The 15,290-nt window shown below is 40.0% G+C and overlaps 1 protein-coding gene across 1 annotated transcript in view; it reads left to right on the top strand.

Annotated features, from left to right (window-relative positions):
* The window catches only part of LOC119883318 (calsyntenin-2-like), a 277,990-nt gene that overhangs the window by 155,083 nt on the left and 107,617 nt on the right, over positions 1 to 15,290 (top strand). Inside the window, exon 3 of the mRNA XM_038693908.1 lies at positions 2,703 to 2,898. Within this exon, the coding sequence (XP_038549836.1) occupies positions 2,703 to 2,898 (196 nt within the window). The remainder of the gene's footprint in view (positions 1 to 2,702; positions 2,899 to 15,290) is intronic.

The raw sequence follows: 15,290 nt of genomic DNA, 5'->3' as shown, positions 1-15,290 counted from the left end.
ACTGCATGACTTCTGACACCAACAGGACAGCAGCTTAGGTCCTGAGCGCACATTCACACTGACTAATGGACAGTCATTAATTTAGACTTGATTAAATGAAAATGTAATGATACCCAAGGGGAAAGTTAGTAATCACAGCGGCAGAGAATAAGGTACTGGAAAGAATGAGATAAATAGAGGGTGTCTAAAAGTCAAGTATGTTTTGGTGAATATATAGTAATATAGTGACTGAAAATGTTTCTGACACCCTACGCGGAGCAGTGAAGATCATAAAAATTATTCTTTATGCTAAATAACCAAACAGTGATGACAACCCAGCAAATAAACTAATAAAGAAATAGCACTGCAGCATCCATATCCATTAGTTTGCATCCATTAGTTTTAAATGCCCCCCCCCTTCAAGAAGACAGAGTTTCTTCTGACCATAAATCTACCTCTTAAAAGCCTAATGTGACGCGGAGACACATATTTAGCTAACAGTTTAGCGCAGCAATTAGCGTTTGTGAGCTCTCTCCCTCTGCCAAGTGCCAGCCGCCCAACATCTGTTCCTCCACTGCCGCCGGGGCCAGTGCTTCCACCCTCGTCCCTCCCTCCTCCACCAGCCATCTTTGCCTCTCCGCGGGTGGCAGAACATTTATCAGGTCTGGAGTGAAGTGATAGGTGGACGTTTAAAGATGAAAGAAAAAAAAGCGACAGGTCTGTTGCCCCCCCCAGAGCTGTTTTGAGTGTTAATTTGAGTCTTTCAAGAGGGAGGTCCTCCGGTCACCTTGACCCCGCTCCCCGCTCCCCCAGCAGCTACAATTAAATCACCAGGAGCATGTCGGGCCACCCAGCCCCATCTGCGGACGTGTGTCATCAGCATATTCTCAGCATATTCGCCCTGATGGGAAGCTTCTGCACTTGCCTCTGTATATTGGATTTATTTCTCGGTCCAGCAGTGATGGATTTTCCATTTGCCTGTTTTGTACGGGGGTGCACCATTGAGAGAAGCAGCACATCAAGACTGTTGCATCTTCTGTCACTCCCCGTCGCACACCGTTTGTTCAATGCCATTTTATAATTTTGCTCTCCCTGGCAAGCCATGCTTCTGCATATTGTGGGGGCCCATTTAACTCTGATAAGACATTGTTCAGGCAGTACAGAGGGGAAAGTCTTTACAGCGTGCAGACAGTGTCGACACCACCCCACCCCCCATTCTCTCATTTCCTGTTCTCTTTTTCCCTTTTTCGCTTCCTTTCTTTATTATTTTGCCTATAGCTCCTCTGTGGGCAAATTGTCATTTCAGAGTCCCTGCCCCAACAGGAAGGGAGGGTGAGGGGAGTGAGGTGAGGTGAGGTGGAGGGGATTATGACAGAAACAGGATGAAGGGAGAGAGAAAGGGGAAGGCGGTAGAAAATAAAGTTGCTCTTATCAGAACTTGCCAGGAGCAATGCGCACACAAAGCTGTTTGGGAATCCAATTTAGTCTTTGCTGTTAGTTTAAGTGATATCAGTGCAATTAGCTGTCACAGGTCAGAGTGTGAGCCGGGCGCGTTAAGTGATTTCCTGAAATCCCGCTAGTGGAAGCGTGAGGGGACGCCAAGTCTCCAAAAAGGAAAAGGAAAAATAAAGAACTTCCCTAACTCCACAAATGGACACTTCTCTATACAGCCTATTAATAAATGCCAGCCGCCCCTTGGCTCTTTTGTTTTGCTCTTGTGAGCTGCTCACTCTGGATTTAAATGGATTTTCTTCCTCTATAACTGTCCACAAGGGTGACTTTGAGGCGTCATAGTCTTATTGGAGCCTCATGTAACTCAATTGTGCTCATTTGTTAGTTTTTTGGAGCTGCAGAGAATGACCACATATTGGGTGGGCATACATTAATTACAAGAGCAATTAGACAGAATGTGCTGTGTTGGGAATATGATCTATTTTAAAAACGTCCGGAATGAGTTTCTGCTGCTGTGTTCTGTCTATATAATAGTTTGTTTTCAATATCACATATGTAACTCTAACGTCAGAGTAGAAATTACCCAAGGTGACCAAACAGAGGGAAAGCCCAGCTCTCCTGTAGCATACATAATCTTCTGAATGGACTGCAGCTTCCCTTGACTAAGCAGTATTCCAGAGGTGATCTTTGCAACTTAAAGTAGCTAGTTTAACTTTCAGGACTGCCTGGGAACATTGGTAAGAGAGAAGTTCTGTGCATGTAATTACAGCAGAACAAACCAAGTACTGTTATAGAAATGGATCACACAGAGGAGAGGAAATCATGTGACATTACAGTGACTTAGGGATGTTCTGAAAAAAAAAAGAGGAGAAGACATATTATAATAAAAAAAATGAAATAAAACATTTTGAAAGTAAAAATATAAAATAAAATTAAAACAGTAAATACTAACCTAAGTCAATAATATTACAATCCTTGTAACCTGATTTGTGTTCCATTTATATAACAGAACTTGGTCTGTTCTAATAGAGTTGTGAAGTGTGAGAGGCCGCTGGTTCCATTAAAGTTTCTCCCCATTCTCTGTTCCCATTACACACTCACAGCCACAGCTTTTGTTTCATAGACTTAACCTAATTTACACACACACACACACACACACACACACACACACATCATCATCATCATCATCATTTATTCTCCACCTGTATTTCACCTGAATGACTGTGATTAACAGTGAGCTCACTACTTACTTACTTTTTTCCGGTCTCTAGGGGAGATCTGTGCATTCAACATCCACGGACTGGATGCTCCGTTTGAAGCAGTGGTGCTGAACGGTACGTCGGGTGAGGGCCAGATGAGGGCCCGTGGCCTGGTGGACTGCGAGCTGCAAAAGGAATACACCTTCATCATTCAGGCTCACGACTGCGGTTCTGGCCCCAGAGGCACAGAGGGCAAAAAGTCCCACAAGTGAGTAAGACAAACAGCAGCAGCAATGAAAACAACAACAGAAGTCTGACAGAGGATGTAAGTGCATGAACAGGACATACGTTTACGCCGATTTCACACAGCCATTTCTAGGCAAAGAGTGGGATTTCTAGGTTTGACTTAAAGTGAAAAGCAAAGACCACTAAGGACGAGGGAACAGAAATTCCAGTAAACAAGATTTTTCATAATTCATATAAAATGCTTGGGCTAAATGATGTAAAACTATAAGTACTTATTGTATAATTCATGATCCATTTAAACAATGGCTAAAGTCCAATCAAATTTTCAGCTATGCCAGAAAACAGTGGTGGTGGAAAGAATGCTGGCTGGCAGTGGCTGTTTGGGGCTTACCTCAAGTACTGGCACAAGCACAAGTGTTGAAGATGTTCTCATTCTAGTCCTATGCATGGTCCAATGAAAACAATTTGGGGGTAGTCACTTAACTCAGTGGTTCTTAACCAAAGGGCGAGTAGACAATCAAGTGCAGGTTCTTTAGAACAGTCCAATAGCAGCTCTGCAAATTGCCCCACAGAGAAAATTGTAATGGTTGTAAAGTTATGCCTACAATGTAATGAAAGATAGAAAATGGTGGTACTACTATTAGCAGTGGTGGAAAGTAACTAAGTATATCAACTCATCTACAATTGTGAGGTACTTTATTTGAGTATTTCAATTTTCTATTTATGTAATAAATTTGCAAATTCAGATTAATAATACAAACTACAGCCAACAAATTATAATGTATTTTGAAAGATTAAAATGCAAAATCAGAAAATTGCATGTTTAAAGCTCTGAGCTCTGAGATTAAGACACAGGTATGTTTTTAGCAACTCATCTTCTCTCATCTCAACTGTAAAGCTGAAACTATGGAAGTATAAAAGTGAGGGAGACAAAAAACACGTTTGAAAAGTGAGGATGCATTTATATTTGTCACCACATGTGACAGTCAGGCAAGGATGCCTTTCACGTTCTTGTTTTCACACAAAAAGCTTGAAATAAAAGCTCTTCTAGTTAAATATTAGTCAGGTAACACTGGCATTATTTCTCTTTCTCCTCCTGCCATACATGACTATACAGCTTGATCCCAGACTGCTCTGAGAAGCAGCCATGCCAGCATAGATACATTACCCACCTCCACTTCCACAAGCACCAGCAGACTACTTTACAAAGGTCAACTGATAGAAAACAATTTGTCACACTTGTTGACTCTCCTGAAAGCAGCTTCTGTCTGAGAAAAGAAAACCAACTTCCTCTGTCCACTGTATGCTGTACATCTCCCCTCGCTGTCTTATAGCTCAACCCCCCTCACCTCGGCCAACAATGGAGCCAGGCACAGAAATCTATCATCTTGTCTAGCTTATAGACTCTCTCAAACACACACACACACACACACACACACACACACACACACACACACACACACACACACACACACACTGATATATACTGTATACACACTAAACCTGGAATTATAGCAGCAGGGGTTTTCAAGCCTCGGTGAAAGTTTTAAATCAGTAGAGCGTAACTTGTATTTTCTGTATGTTGTTTGCTGTCTTTTCTGTGTGTGTGTGTGTGTGTATGTGTGACTTTGTGTGTACAAGGCAAAAGGGTGATGGATTTGTGCTACTATTTCCATGCTTTTGATCATGTTTTATATCCCTTTTAAGCACCCAGGCATTCTGTTATGTCACACTATTACTTTCTATCAACATAACTCACTCCCCCGCTGTGACGCAGACCCAGTTTGGCTGGCACAGACAGGCCGAGGCTGGAGGGGAAGTGAATTTGGGGACGCTTTAAATGGCCTGTCCTTTCGCTGGCAACTCTCAAAGGATGAGGCTGGCCTTTCGCCGCACCACTCGCTTGCTCGCTCCGATTTAGAAAGAAGCGAACAGGGGAGAAGAAGAATCTCCGCCTAAGGCTGTGCACAAATTACACATGACACGTCAACGGCAGAGAAGGAAAGCAGTCAAGAAAATTAGCCGTTAAAGAGGACAGAGGAGAGGATCAGGAGTGACACAGGATGAGTTTCAACTTCACTCTATCCTCTATTCTTCCCTGCTCTGCTTACCACTAGCTGCTGCCCTACTTCTTATTCCTTTATATATATTTTTTCCCTGACTGGTCTGCAGCTCAGCTAGCTCCTGCTGTCTGACTCCGTCCTTCTTTCTGTCAGTCCCTCTGTCTCTGTTACAGACTCTAGTGTTGGAATATTTCATCAGACTGCCTCTGCACTCACAAATGGATGCACTCTCTGCCATGGCTGTACAAATCTGTCTCCCAGTGTGGCTGAAATGCTTTTTTTTTGCACAAAAATTAAATGTTGTCATTTCAAAATGTCATGTCAAACTTTGAATATATGCATCTTCCTGCACAGTCATTGTTCTTTTTCCGAACTCTTGGTGACTTTGTCAGAAACCACAGCAATAGACGGCTTTATAATCACTGAAATTAATAATGACTGCCCTTTTCTGAGTCAGAGCATCAATATAACAGCGTACAGATTTGTTCTGAATCACTTTGCTTCTCTCTGCCCTCTGAGATATTTTACTTTGCTGCTGTGGAAGCTTTAGTCACTTGTCAGCAAAGTGCAAAGCTCGAATGAATTCACCTTAAACTCCTTGAGACTGTTTCTGCTCAGGTCAGCTTTAAATGAAACACGAATTAATCTGCAGTACTGTAGGGCTGACCTCTGCCAAATGATCAATTTGTACAGAACTAAGTGTTCTCAGCCTTTGTCATGAAGAGCCATAAATGTGATAAATGTCCATTTTGTGTCTATCTATTGATATAACACAATAGTGATTCAGCCTAGGCATCAATGAAAAAGGTTTAATTGGTGTCAAGTGCTGTTGGTCTGAGTTATCACATCCTAATTAAACTCAAACTTCATTAATGTCAGCAGAGTCTGTAAGTAAAGGACTTTGAAAGGTACACAGGCAACATGATATAGTTGTCTGTTCTTTGTGTATGCCTAGGTTATGCTAACTTTACCGGAATGGTTAAAGGTTAAAATATAGTAAGGATTGCAACCCATTTGAATAAAAAGCACAGACCTACCAGTGAGTCAGTCAGTACAAACCAGGGTTATGAATTAATTAAAGGGGCCACATGTAGTTTTCAGTAGTTTTCAGTGGCTTCTAGTGGTGAGGTTTCAGATTGCTACCACTTAGAGCCCTGCATTTCAGCCGGAGCCGGGGCCCGACTTATTTACGCCCCTGGGGCCGGGCATCAGGGCGATACATATAAGGCTTCTCCTTTTTATGTTTTAGACAGTCATCAATTAAAACAAAATATGAGTAGCTGGAGATAAAACACAGAAAAAAAGACAATTTCTACACTGACACATAAAGACACAGTCTGCTGGCGGTGTGTGCGTACGTGCACACACAGCGGCATGCTGATGTTGTGTCATATGTAATGGTCTTTTTCTATGCTGCTGGTTCCGGAAAACCAGATGGCTAAGTGAATGCACACATTATTATATTATACACTACTTCATTCAGTAGGCTATATGAGTGAAAGCGGCATTTTGTCAGATATTTTTTATGTGTTTCTTGTGGGATCGACTATCTGTATGAAAGCGGCTTTGCTTCTGGCTGTAATGTTAGGAGGCTGATCGTTTTGCGTTTGGGATTGGATTTTGGGATTGGCCATGATGTTCTATGGTGAAGCCTTGATTTTTGATGCATAGCCAGGTGTAAGGTAAAACAACCTGCATGTTTTTATTATTAGCCTATTTGTTTAGAATGTAGGTTTATAGTCCGTTTGTATTTCTGCACACAGATTCGAGCAGCAGCAGCAGCAGCAGCAGCAGCAGCTGTCCCTCAGCCTGTCAAAAATGCCTTTTTACTGTGGTAGTGATATTAGCCTACACTAGGGATGGGTATCACTCATAGACTGTATATAAAAATGGCGTATTATCCATGACGTCACCCGTTGGTTTCTGAAGAGTAGTTTTGAAGCACAAATCTTGGCACTGCGCGTCACTCCCGGATAACCATAAATGGGCAAAGAGGCAGATCGTGGGTGGAGCTGAGGTGACGTGTTGCTGAAACCACTCCCGCCTTGCTCAAGGTAAGACACCGGAATATTTTAAAATTACTCACATATCTGTTATTGACATTATACTTAACAAGGTTTTAAATGCTTTATAATATATAAATGTGGCAATGTTATTTTGCAACATTAATGTTAGATTTTGTTGAGACCAACGTTAACAGTTAACTATGAATCAGTTATTAATTACATTAACGTTTACTTACAGCTCAAACTAACAATTTTAACATAACATTAGTTATGAGTCGTTTATTTGGACGTCACCTGATTGTGTTATTTGTAATAAACATAATAAGTTAGCGGTAGAGTCCTTAGTCACATGATGGAAGCTGTATAACTTGTAAAACGTTGGCTCTTATCACGTTAATTAATTCCCCACACCACTATTTTGAGTAACGTTGCTGCTGACGGCAGGGCTGTGTGAGATTATTGTCTGGAATAGGACACTTGAGAGAGAAAGGTACTTTTTATATTTGTCACAAGATTTTAGTTGAGGATCTGACGGCTCCACGTCTGCTACTCAAAGCTTAAACTGTAAGTAATGTTACTAGGACAACTTGGCTACAGGACACTTGACAGCTGATATAAAATTGTTAAAGACTGTCTCCCTTTTTCCATTTCTCCCACTTATGTGACATAATAGTGCTGTCAAAATTAAAACACTGAGGCATCTTTTAGAAGAGCATCTCAAAAAATTTGAATACTGAGGAAAAGAAGCACCAGAACCAGACTGAGAGGTTACAGGCTTCAGAAACCTTTGCAGGTGTTTTGAGTTAATTAGCTGATTAGAGAGCTCTTCTCCAGTTGACATTTCTGTATAATTTATAATACAGAAATGTATTTATTCTAAAATGTTTATACATTTTGAGATACTAGAGTTTTTATTTCCATGAGCTGTAAACCGTAATCATCAAGATGAAAACAAAAAGGGGTTGAAATGCTTCACTTTGTGTAATGAATCTAGAATATATCAAAGATTCACTTTTTTGAATAGAATAGAAAATTAATTTCACCACAATATTCTATTAATTAAAGACTAATCTGTATTGTTTACTTTATATTTTTCATCACCTGAAGCATTTATTACACATTTTCCTCCTAGAGTCACACTGTGGATCAGATGTCCCAACTGGTGCCAGAGAACTGCAGAGACCTGGAAACCTTGTTATTCTTGTGGAAGTCTGTATCGTGTTGGCGTGGACTGACGTGGAAAAGCGTTCTCTCCTTCTGTTTACTTTAAGTTTTAAACATTGCCCATATTTGTTTTATAGGTCCATTTAAAACTCTCTGTCTTTACTACTTACTGAAAAGCCAATCATATACCACAGATAAAACATGAAACATTAAAGCTGAACTCTTGCTAAAGAACATCAGTCTAGGATAAGTTGAAAAGTGAAAATACTCCCAAACATGTTTCACATGAAATGTTGAAAAGTAATTATGCAGTGTATCTATGTGTGTGCAGGAGTATTTTTACTTTTTACCTTATACTTTAAGATAAATAAGGAGCCATACACCCAGCATACACCCATATACTGTATAATAGAGCCTGAAGTTTCTGAAGAGTGCCTTGTTTGCTGCACTGATATAAGTCTACTTTAAACACAGAATAATGTGGGCACATCCAAGCCCTCCTGTGGGTAAGTGCTGAAACAAAGAATGATCTGCACAGAGTTATTATGAATCCCACTAGGTGGTTTTTATTGTGACCTTGCAAACTCTGAGGTCTAAGAGCTGATCGAATGCACTTTTGCATTTTATACAATGAAAGCCACACAAGACCTTCTCAGAGGTCACAATAAATGACATCTCGTACAGGGCTTCAAAGTTATTCAGTGTGCAGATAATTAAACAGAATAACTTCTTAGTCAATGTCACATTTGTCATTACATTATTAATTTAGTCAGATTCCTAGTTTAAAAAGTAGTTTTGTATGACTTGAAATTTGTTGTAAGAGTTATTATAATGATAGAATCTATTGATAAGAACCCAGTGTCATAATTTCACATCAGTTGTGTTCAGGTGTTGTGAGTAAAAAGAAAAGGCTGTGCAAAGCAGGAACTGAAGAGCTGGAAGCTGGAGCTGTTCTCTCCTGTAGAGCTGGACACAGCAAATCACATCTGGAGGGTTCTGCAATCAACTCCTCTGCCACCTGTAAAGACAGCAATGAGTAGACAGTTAAGCAGCTTCTTCCCAATTGCCATAAAGCTACTGAACTCTGAGATCGCCTCAGCATGATAACCCCTCAGGCATGTCACAGTAATTAGGAGTGGCAATGTTAAATACACTGTTTACTAATATGCGCAATATACGGTTTGCTGCTGGACACTGTGCAATAATAATTCATGCTGCTAGACACCTGTTGACTACGAGTCAAGTTTATCACCACAAGCTTGACTTTCTATTGGTTTCATCTTGTGGTGTCATTTAACACTTCTCTGTACATTTTTTACTTGTCACTGAATGATCACTGCGTTCCATCACATCAAATAAACGCTTTTTTTGAGTAAACTGAGCAGCGATCAGCTCAGTGGTTCAACTACTATGGTTTCAACAGTTGGCATTTTATGCAAGGTATCGAATGAAGTACTCTATTGGTATCGTTATTACTTTAATGGTACTGGTTTTGGTACTGGTATCGTAAAATTTTAAACGATACCCAACCCTAGCCTACACATTTAAATTCACATTGTGATTTGCTTGAATGTTTTATATATATGGATTTTATTGTCAAGTGTTGATTTGAGAGGCTAAATTGATCATTGACTCACTGTTGGCAGCTGGACGCTTGGTCGTCACTTTAAAAAATAAAAAAATTTATTTAACTAAAACAAAATGCTCCAAAAAATGCGCCAGGGAGCAAACATTTTTCTAAAGTAGCCTTACCTAATAAAGAAATAAAGAAAAAGGCTTTAAAAACTCAATTAAGAAACAATCCTGAACAATTTAATCGCTGCAACAGTAGTGTAGGCTGTTATGTGGAGAAGACAAAAAAAAACACAGGCTTATTTATAAGTTGGATATTTGTTTTACGTTGGACGTTCAATAGATGTCGAATTCGAATGTAATGCTAACTTCACCACGGTGCAAAGCGCCGTTCCCTTACCAAAATATTCTGGTAAAGTGTGGAATTTGCGACACAATGATATAAATGATAGAGCATAATTGGGCACAGCCCTATCACAGTCTATGTAAACCAATGGATTTCGCGGAAGATCTGACCAGATTTGTTCAGATAGGAAGCAACATAGTGGCTGTTCCAATCAACCGGGAAAGCAGGTGTGTGGTTAATTGTTATGTGAGGTTATAACCATTTAACAAATATTCAATAAAAAAAAGTGATTAATTGAATTAAAAACCTACATATACAACTTTAATAAGATAAAAAAATGTTGTTTCTTACTGTCAGTTTTATTTTAACTATAGCGGCACATTAGTTGTATGAAGCATTCATTCATGAAGCACAAACAATTTAAATTCAACCAGTTAGCCCCCACATCCTTGTTCAAGTTACATGCCACTCACAATTCCTACTCAAGGACCCCTCAAGTTCATGAGATGTCACATGCAAAAATGATTAGGAACTACTGTCTTAGGGAAACATTATTACCAAACAGATCTTGATACTTGACATTGTTCCTCTGAAAATTTTAGCTCACCAGTGTAGCTAACGATGTGAGCACTGAGCCTTTGGGGTGTGTGCAGTTGAAAAACAACCATATAATCTCACTAATTAGCATCTGAAGACTAGAAGTTTCTCTGTACTGTTTGTGCCTCACCAGTCCCCACACACCTTGCTCTGTGCAAGTTTCTGATGTTGCTGAAGAGTAATTAGGCATAAGGGACATCTCACTGCCTTACAAAGCATGTCATATTCATAATCCTTCCCAGGACTCACACCTAACCACAACTTGTGTACTTAACACTGGCCCAGGGGTTAAGTGCCTGGAGGCTGTCAGGGGGGTAACACATTCACAACAGGGTTAGGTGCCCCAAAGGTTGTGTGTGTGCAAATGTGTGTGTTGAGAAAATGTAGATGTAAATAGACACACAGATGTTTTCTCATGTCTGTGTAGCTAGACACACACACACACACGCTCTGTGCTTGGCAGCACAGTAGTTATTAAAGTCATCATTAGTGAATCTTAGAGGTCTGCATGTCCTAACCTCACTGCAGTTTGGAGTGGCTAATTATCCCACCGAACAGCCAGCTGAAGGACAGCCATGCACACACAGACACACAAATCCCAAATGCTGAGTCAAATTCACACTGATATACCTACATTTACATATAAATAAGACAAATAATGTAGATGAGGACAGATAGGCTTGATTCTACATCTCATCACCAACTCGTAAACAGGCATGCACACCAACACATAAACAATCACCATAAGTACACGCTGAACATTAACCAAAAAAAGTCACAGTGAAGAAGTGGGACAAAAGCTGTGCCTTGTTAGCATAAGCTGTCATGATACATTTCTGCAATGAGAAGACCAGGGGACTCCACACAGACAGTGTAGCCCTGTCAATGTGTCAGCGTTTTATTCTACCAAGAATCTTAACTTCACGCTTGTCACACTTGATGCTAATATGAGTGAAACCTCATTCTGTCAAAACCTGTTAGTTGACGTGATTATTATTCCTGGCAAGAAAAAAAACCCCATCTAGTTTAGGAATATGTTGTTTATCTTCAGCTAACATAATGTAATAGGACAGTATAGTCTCCGTGTTTCAATTATGAATATGCACCGCCAGGAACTGCACCATCTGTTCTGTCTGCTGGAGTTACCTGACGAAAGAAAGTGACACCCGTTCCTATTCTAAAGTCAAACCATGATCTGATGTCGCCTCACATTGGGAATGCTTAGAAGTTTGTCAGGAGACTCGGGCAAATGGACATGATGATTGAGGATTTTATCGCACGGAAATGTTCTCAAAATCGCAAAATAATCTTTTCTAAAAGTGGTTACGTACATTGCAAATTGCAGCTTTAACTCATTAGTAACACTGTTGAAAACTATGTTCTGTGGCATGATAGTCCAAGCCATCCATCAATGATTAGACTCGTACGATCTGGTGTTAGATTAGCATGATCGGGGAATGGAGCTTTTAACTGGATAACCATTATAATCACCTTGTATTGAGATTTCACAAGCCCCCATGGAGTACTGTTCTGTTACTGCCTCCGGGTGTTAGACAATGTGGATGTGTGATTTCCTTGCATATTGATGAGGTTGCCATCCTGTGTCGGGCTTGTGCATGTGATCCCATTGGTATAGTTAGTGTTGTTTATTTCCATTCTAGTCTCACACAAGGAAATTGATGATTCAACCTCTCAGATAATTCTTGACAAAGATTAATTGAGTCCTTTGCCTTTGGGTTGGGTGTGCGAGTGTGCAGGTGTGTGTGTGTGTGTGTGTGTGCACGGGAGGCATTCAATAATGACTTGAGTTTGAGAAGCTGTGTTTAGTTGAGTGTTGATAAATAATTAGTGTGGATGAATATGTAATAAGCTCGGAACAATACTAACCTGGCATTAACATGCAGCTGGTATCTGATTGTGTCTGCATATGATTTAACTGAATTGAAATCACACCTGGCACAGAAATGTGTCTCCACTGTTTGCCATGCACTGAGATATTTACATCCTTTAAAAGTGACTGCAAACATCTTTTCAGGTCTTTTTATTAAATAAAGGACATTTGGGTTTGTTTCTGTAAACAGTGTTTTTGACACTGATGAATTGTTAACTCACTGCACTTACACAAATTTTGTTGATTAGGTATGAAAAGGTGCTAGGTTATGTAAAATCTTTCTAAACAAGTTAAAAAAACCTTTCAAATCAATTGTAAAACATACAGGTGGCCAGTGCGGTTGAATGCAGTAATTAGTACTTATTTATTTTTTAAAAAAGTCCTGGCTGCAGCATTCTAAATAAATTTTAGTTAGCCCGGTGAAAAGAAAGTTACAGTAGTCTAAGCAACTTGAAGCATGCAAGCACAATGAAGCATGTTTCAGCATTTCAGCATAATAAGTGAAAAAATAAGGAATGTTCCTGAGCTGAAAACAAATTATGTTTTTGTGACATAGAACGGCAAATTAAAGTTTAAAACCACTTCCAGATCTGTTCATCTGTCTGCAAAGACAACATAACATCAGCTGCAGTCTCAATTTACATTCTCAGATTTGAGTTTAGCAAGGCAACTTCAGGGTTAACCCTGGGTTTTCAGGACCACGACGATGACTCACTTCTTACCCGGGAATATCGGCATGGTAACTTCTGAATGGCTAACCTCTTCCCGGAGCAGGTTATGTTCCAGATAACAGATCCACTCTATAAAAGCACCTCTTACTGACTAATCAGCTCTTTTGGGTAATGACATCACCATCTGTAGGAGATCCCACAGACTAGTTTATAAGCTGCTATTATGTTTGCTGTGGTGATGCGGAGAAACGTTTGTATAGCGATATCGTCCTACAGAGACTGATTGTAGTAGACTACTAAAGCCTTGTAGGCTAGTACATGTTGTAGGTTTTTAGGATGTGACAGTAAGCCTACTTACTGCTTTGAAATGTGTTTTATATTTTTTACTTTCTCCCAAGTCCGTTTCACACAGCCCGTTGCAGCCATTAAAATAAATGGGTTTTATTTTTCTTATGTGAGGCTATTATTGGCATATTGTTTGGTAGCCCTATTAAATTAGGGTGTAGTATGAATGTGTTTAATTTAAGTTAGTAGCTATCTTGAATTATAAAGACTGGTCATGTAGCACCCCACCTTTTGCGATGTGGGTAGAGGTGATGTGGGGGAGTTTTCAGTAGTCTAAATGTTGTGATGCTACAGAGCCACTCTAGTAACATAATCAAAAAAATAATTCTAATTACCTTGAGGCCTCGAGATAGTCTCTTGTGAGATAGAAAAGAGAGCAGGATCAGAGCTATGTTGGACCAGCTTGGACCGAAGGCTGCTCCTAAACCTCTGGTCTAGACATAATGGGACTCAGGTTGGCGAAGAAACAAAAATCAGAGACTGCTGTGCCCAAATGTGTTCCTGCTTTTCAACATCCTGTATCGAGCATTCCACGCGCAGTTTTCGAGCTGTCAGCGATGGACTCTGGGGAGGGACTCTGTTTGACATCTATGATACTTTGTGCTCAAATGCTGTCAAGATGGAACCTGTTTCCCAAAAGTCCGACTTTTTATGAGGATGATGACCACATTATCATGTTGTTGCTGCTGTTTACATTCACTTAAAATCACTTAAAATCAGCGAGGGAGACACGCTGTGGCCTTAAGGTAATTAGAATTAATAAATTAATCAGATTTTTAAGTGATGTAAAGTTCTTGAAAATGAGTTAGAACAACCACTTATTTAGGCTTTTAATGTGGAATCGCTGACACGTGGCCAAGCTGAAAGAATAAGGCAAAAATTGTCATACACGCCATAATAACACATGCACTGCATGTGTCAGCTAATATTATAGTTTGCTTTTTGTTTGTAAAACATACCTGTAGACTTATCCATGTCTCATGGATGGATCGGGAATCCCTGGGTTGACTTACTGATTTGAAAAGCAGCTTTGTGTGACCGCTTATCCCGATCGCGATTGTCAGCTTTAGTGAAACCAGATTCTGAAAGTAAATCCTGTTGTTGAACTTGCAGGGCCCAGGTTGGACATTGGATCACAAGGTGGGTGGTGTGATCCACACCTCCTCCTGTCGAAGTGTCCTTGGAAAACACACTGTACCCCACATTGGTCCTGACTACTTCTACTACGTCTTTCTGTAAATATCTATTTTAAAGTTCAGCAGAAGTTAATATGAGGACTAAAAGCTGCACAGAACTGTGAACTGTTTACATTATATGGAATAATTTGATTAAGTGGAGCAGTGGATCTGGTGAATGTAAAGCAAAATGTAGCACACTGATGTTGGATGGAGATAGTGTTGGTCAGTCTTTAGACCAGTATACTAAAGTAGATTCTGTATGCTTGTCCTCTGGAGAGTCAGTTTGCATTTTGGTTGCATTTAAACCTGGTGTTGGTACTGTTTTACACTACAATTTCACTACAATGTGATCACACACTTTAGTCTGTAATCACTGCAGAGTGAAAATCAGGTCATTGATTTGATTTGATTTGCTCATTCACTGGGGTGATGTTGTTTGTTTAACCTTTGACTTTTTTTTAAAGAAGCCATCCCCGTGGCTCTGGTTGTTATCCACTTTGTTTAGTGGTGTTATGATCATTTTCGCGCCCATGGGGTCACTCAACCCCCCACTGTCTTTCTGTGTCACTCTGACTCATTGT

The sequence above is a fragment of the Micropterus salmoides genome, unplaced genomic scaffold, assembly GCF_014851395.1.
Source record: "Micropterus salmoides isolate LMB-PRFRI ecotype aquatic unplaced genomic scaffold, ASM1485139v1 Ms_hic_scaffold_3, whole genome shotgun sequence".
NCBI classification, from domain to species: Eukaryota; Metazoa; Chordata; class Actinopteri; order Centrarchiformes; family Centrarchidae; genus Micropterus; species Micropterus salmoides.
Note: the sequence above shows the minus strand (reverse complement) of the source record. Positions and strands in the feature narration are given on the sequence as shown.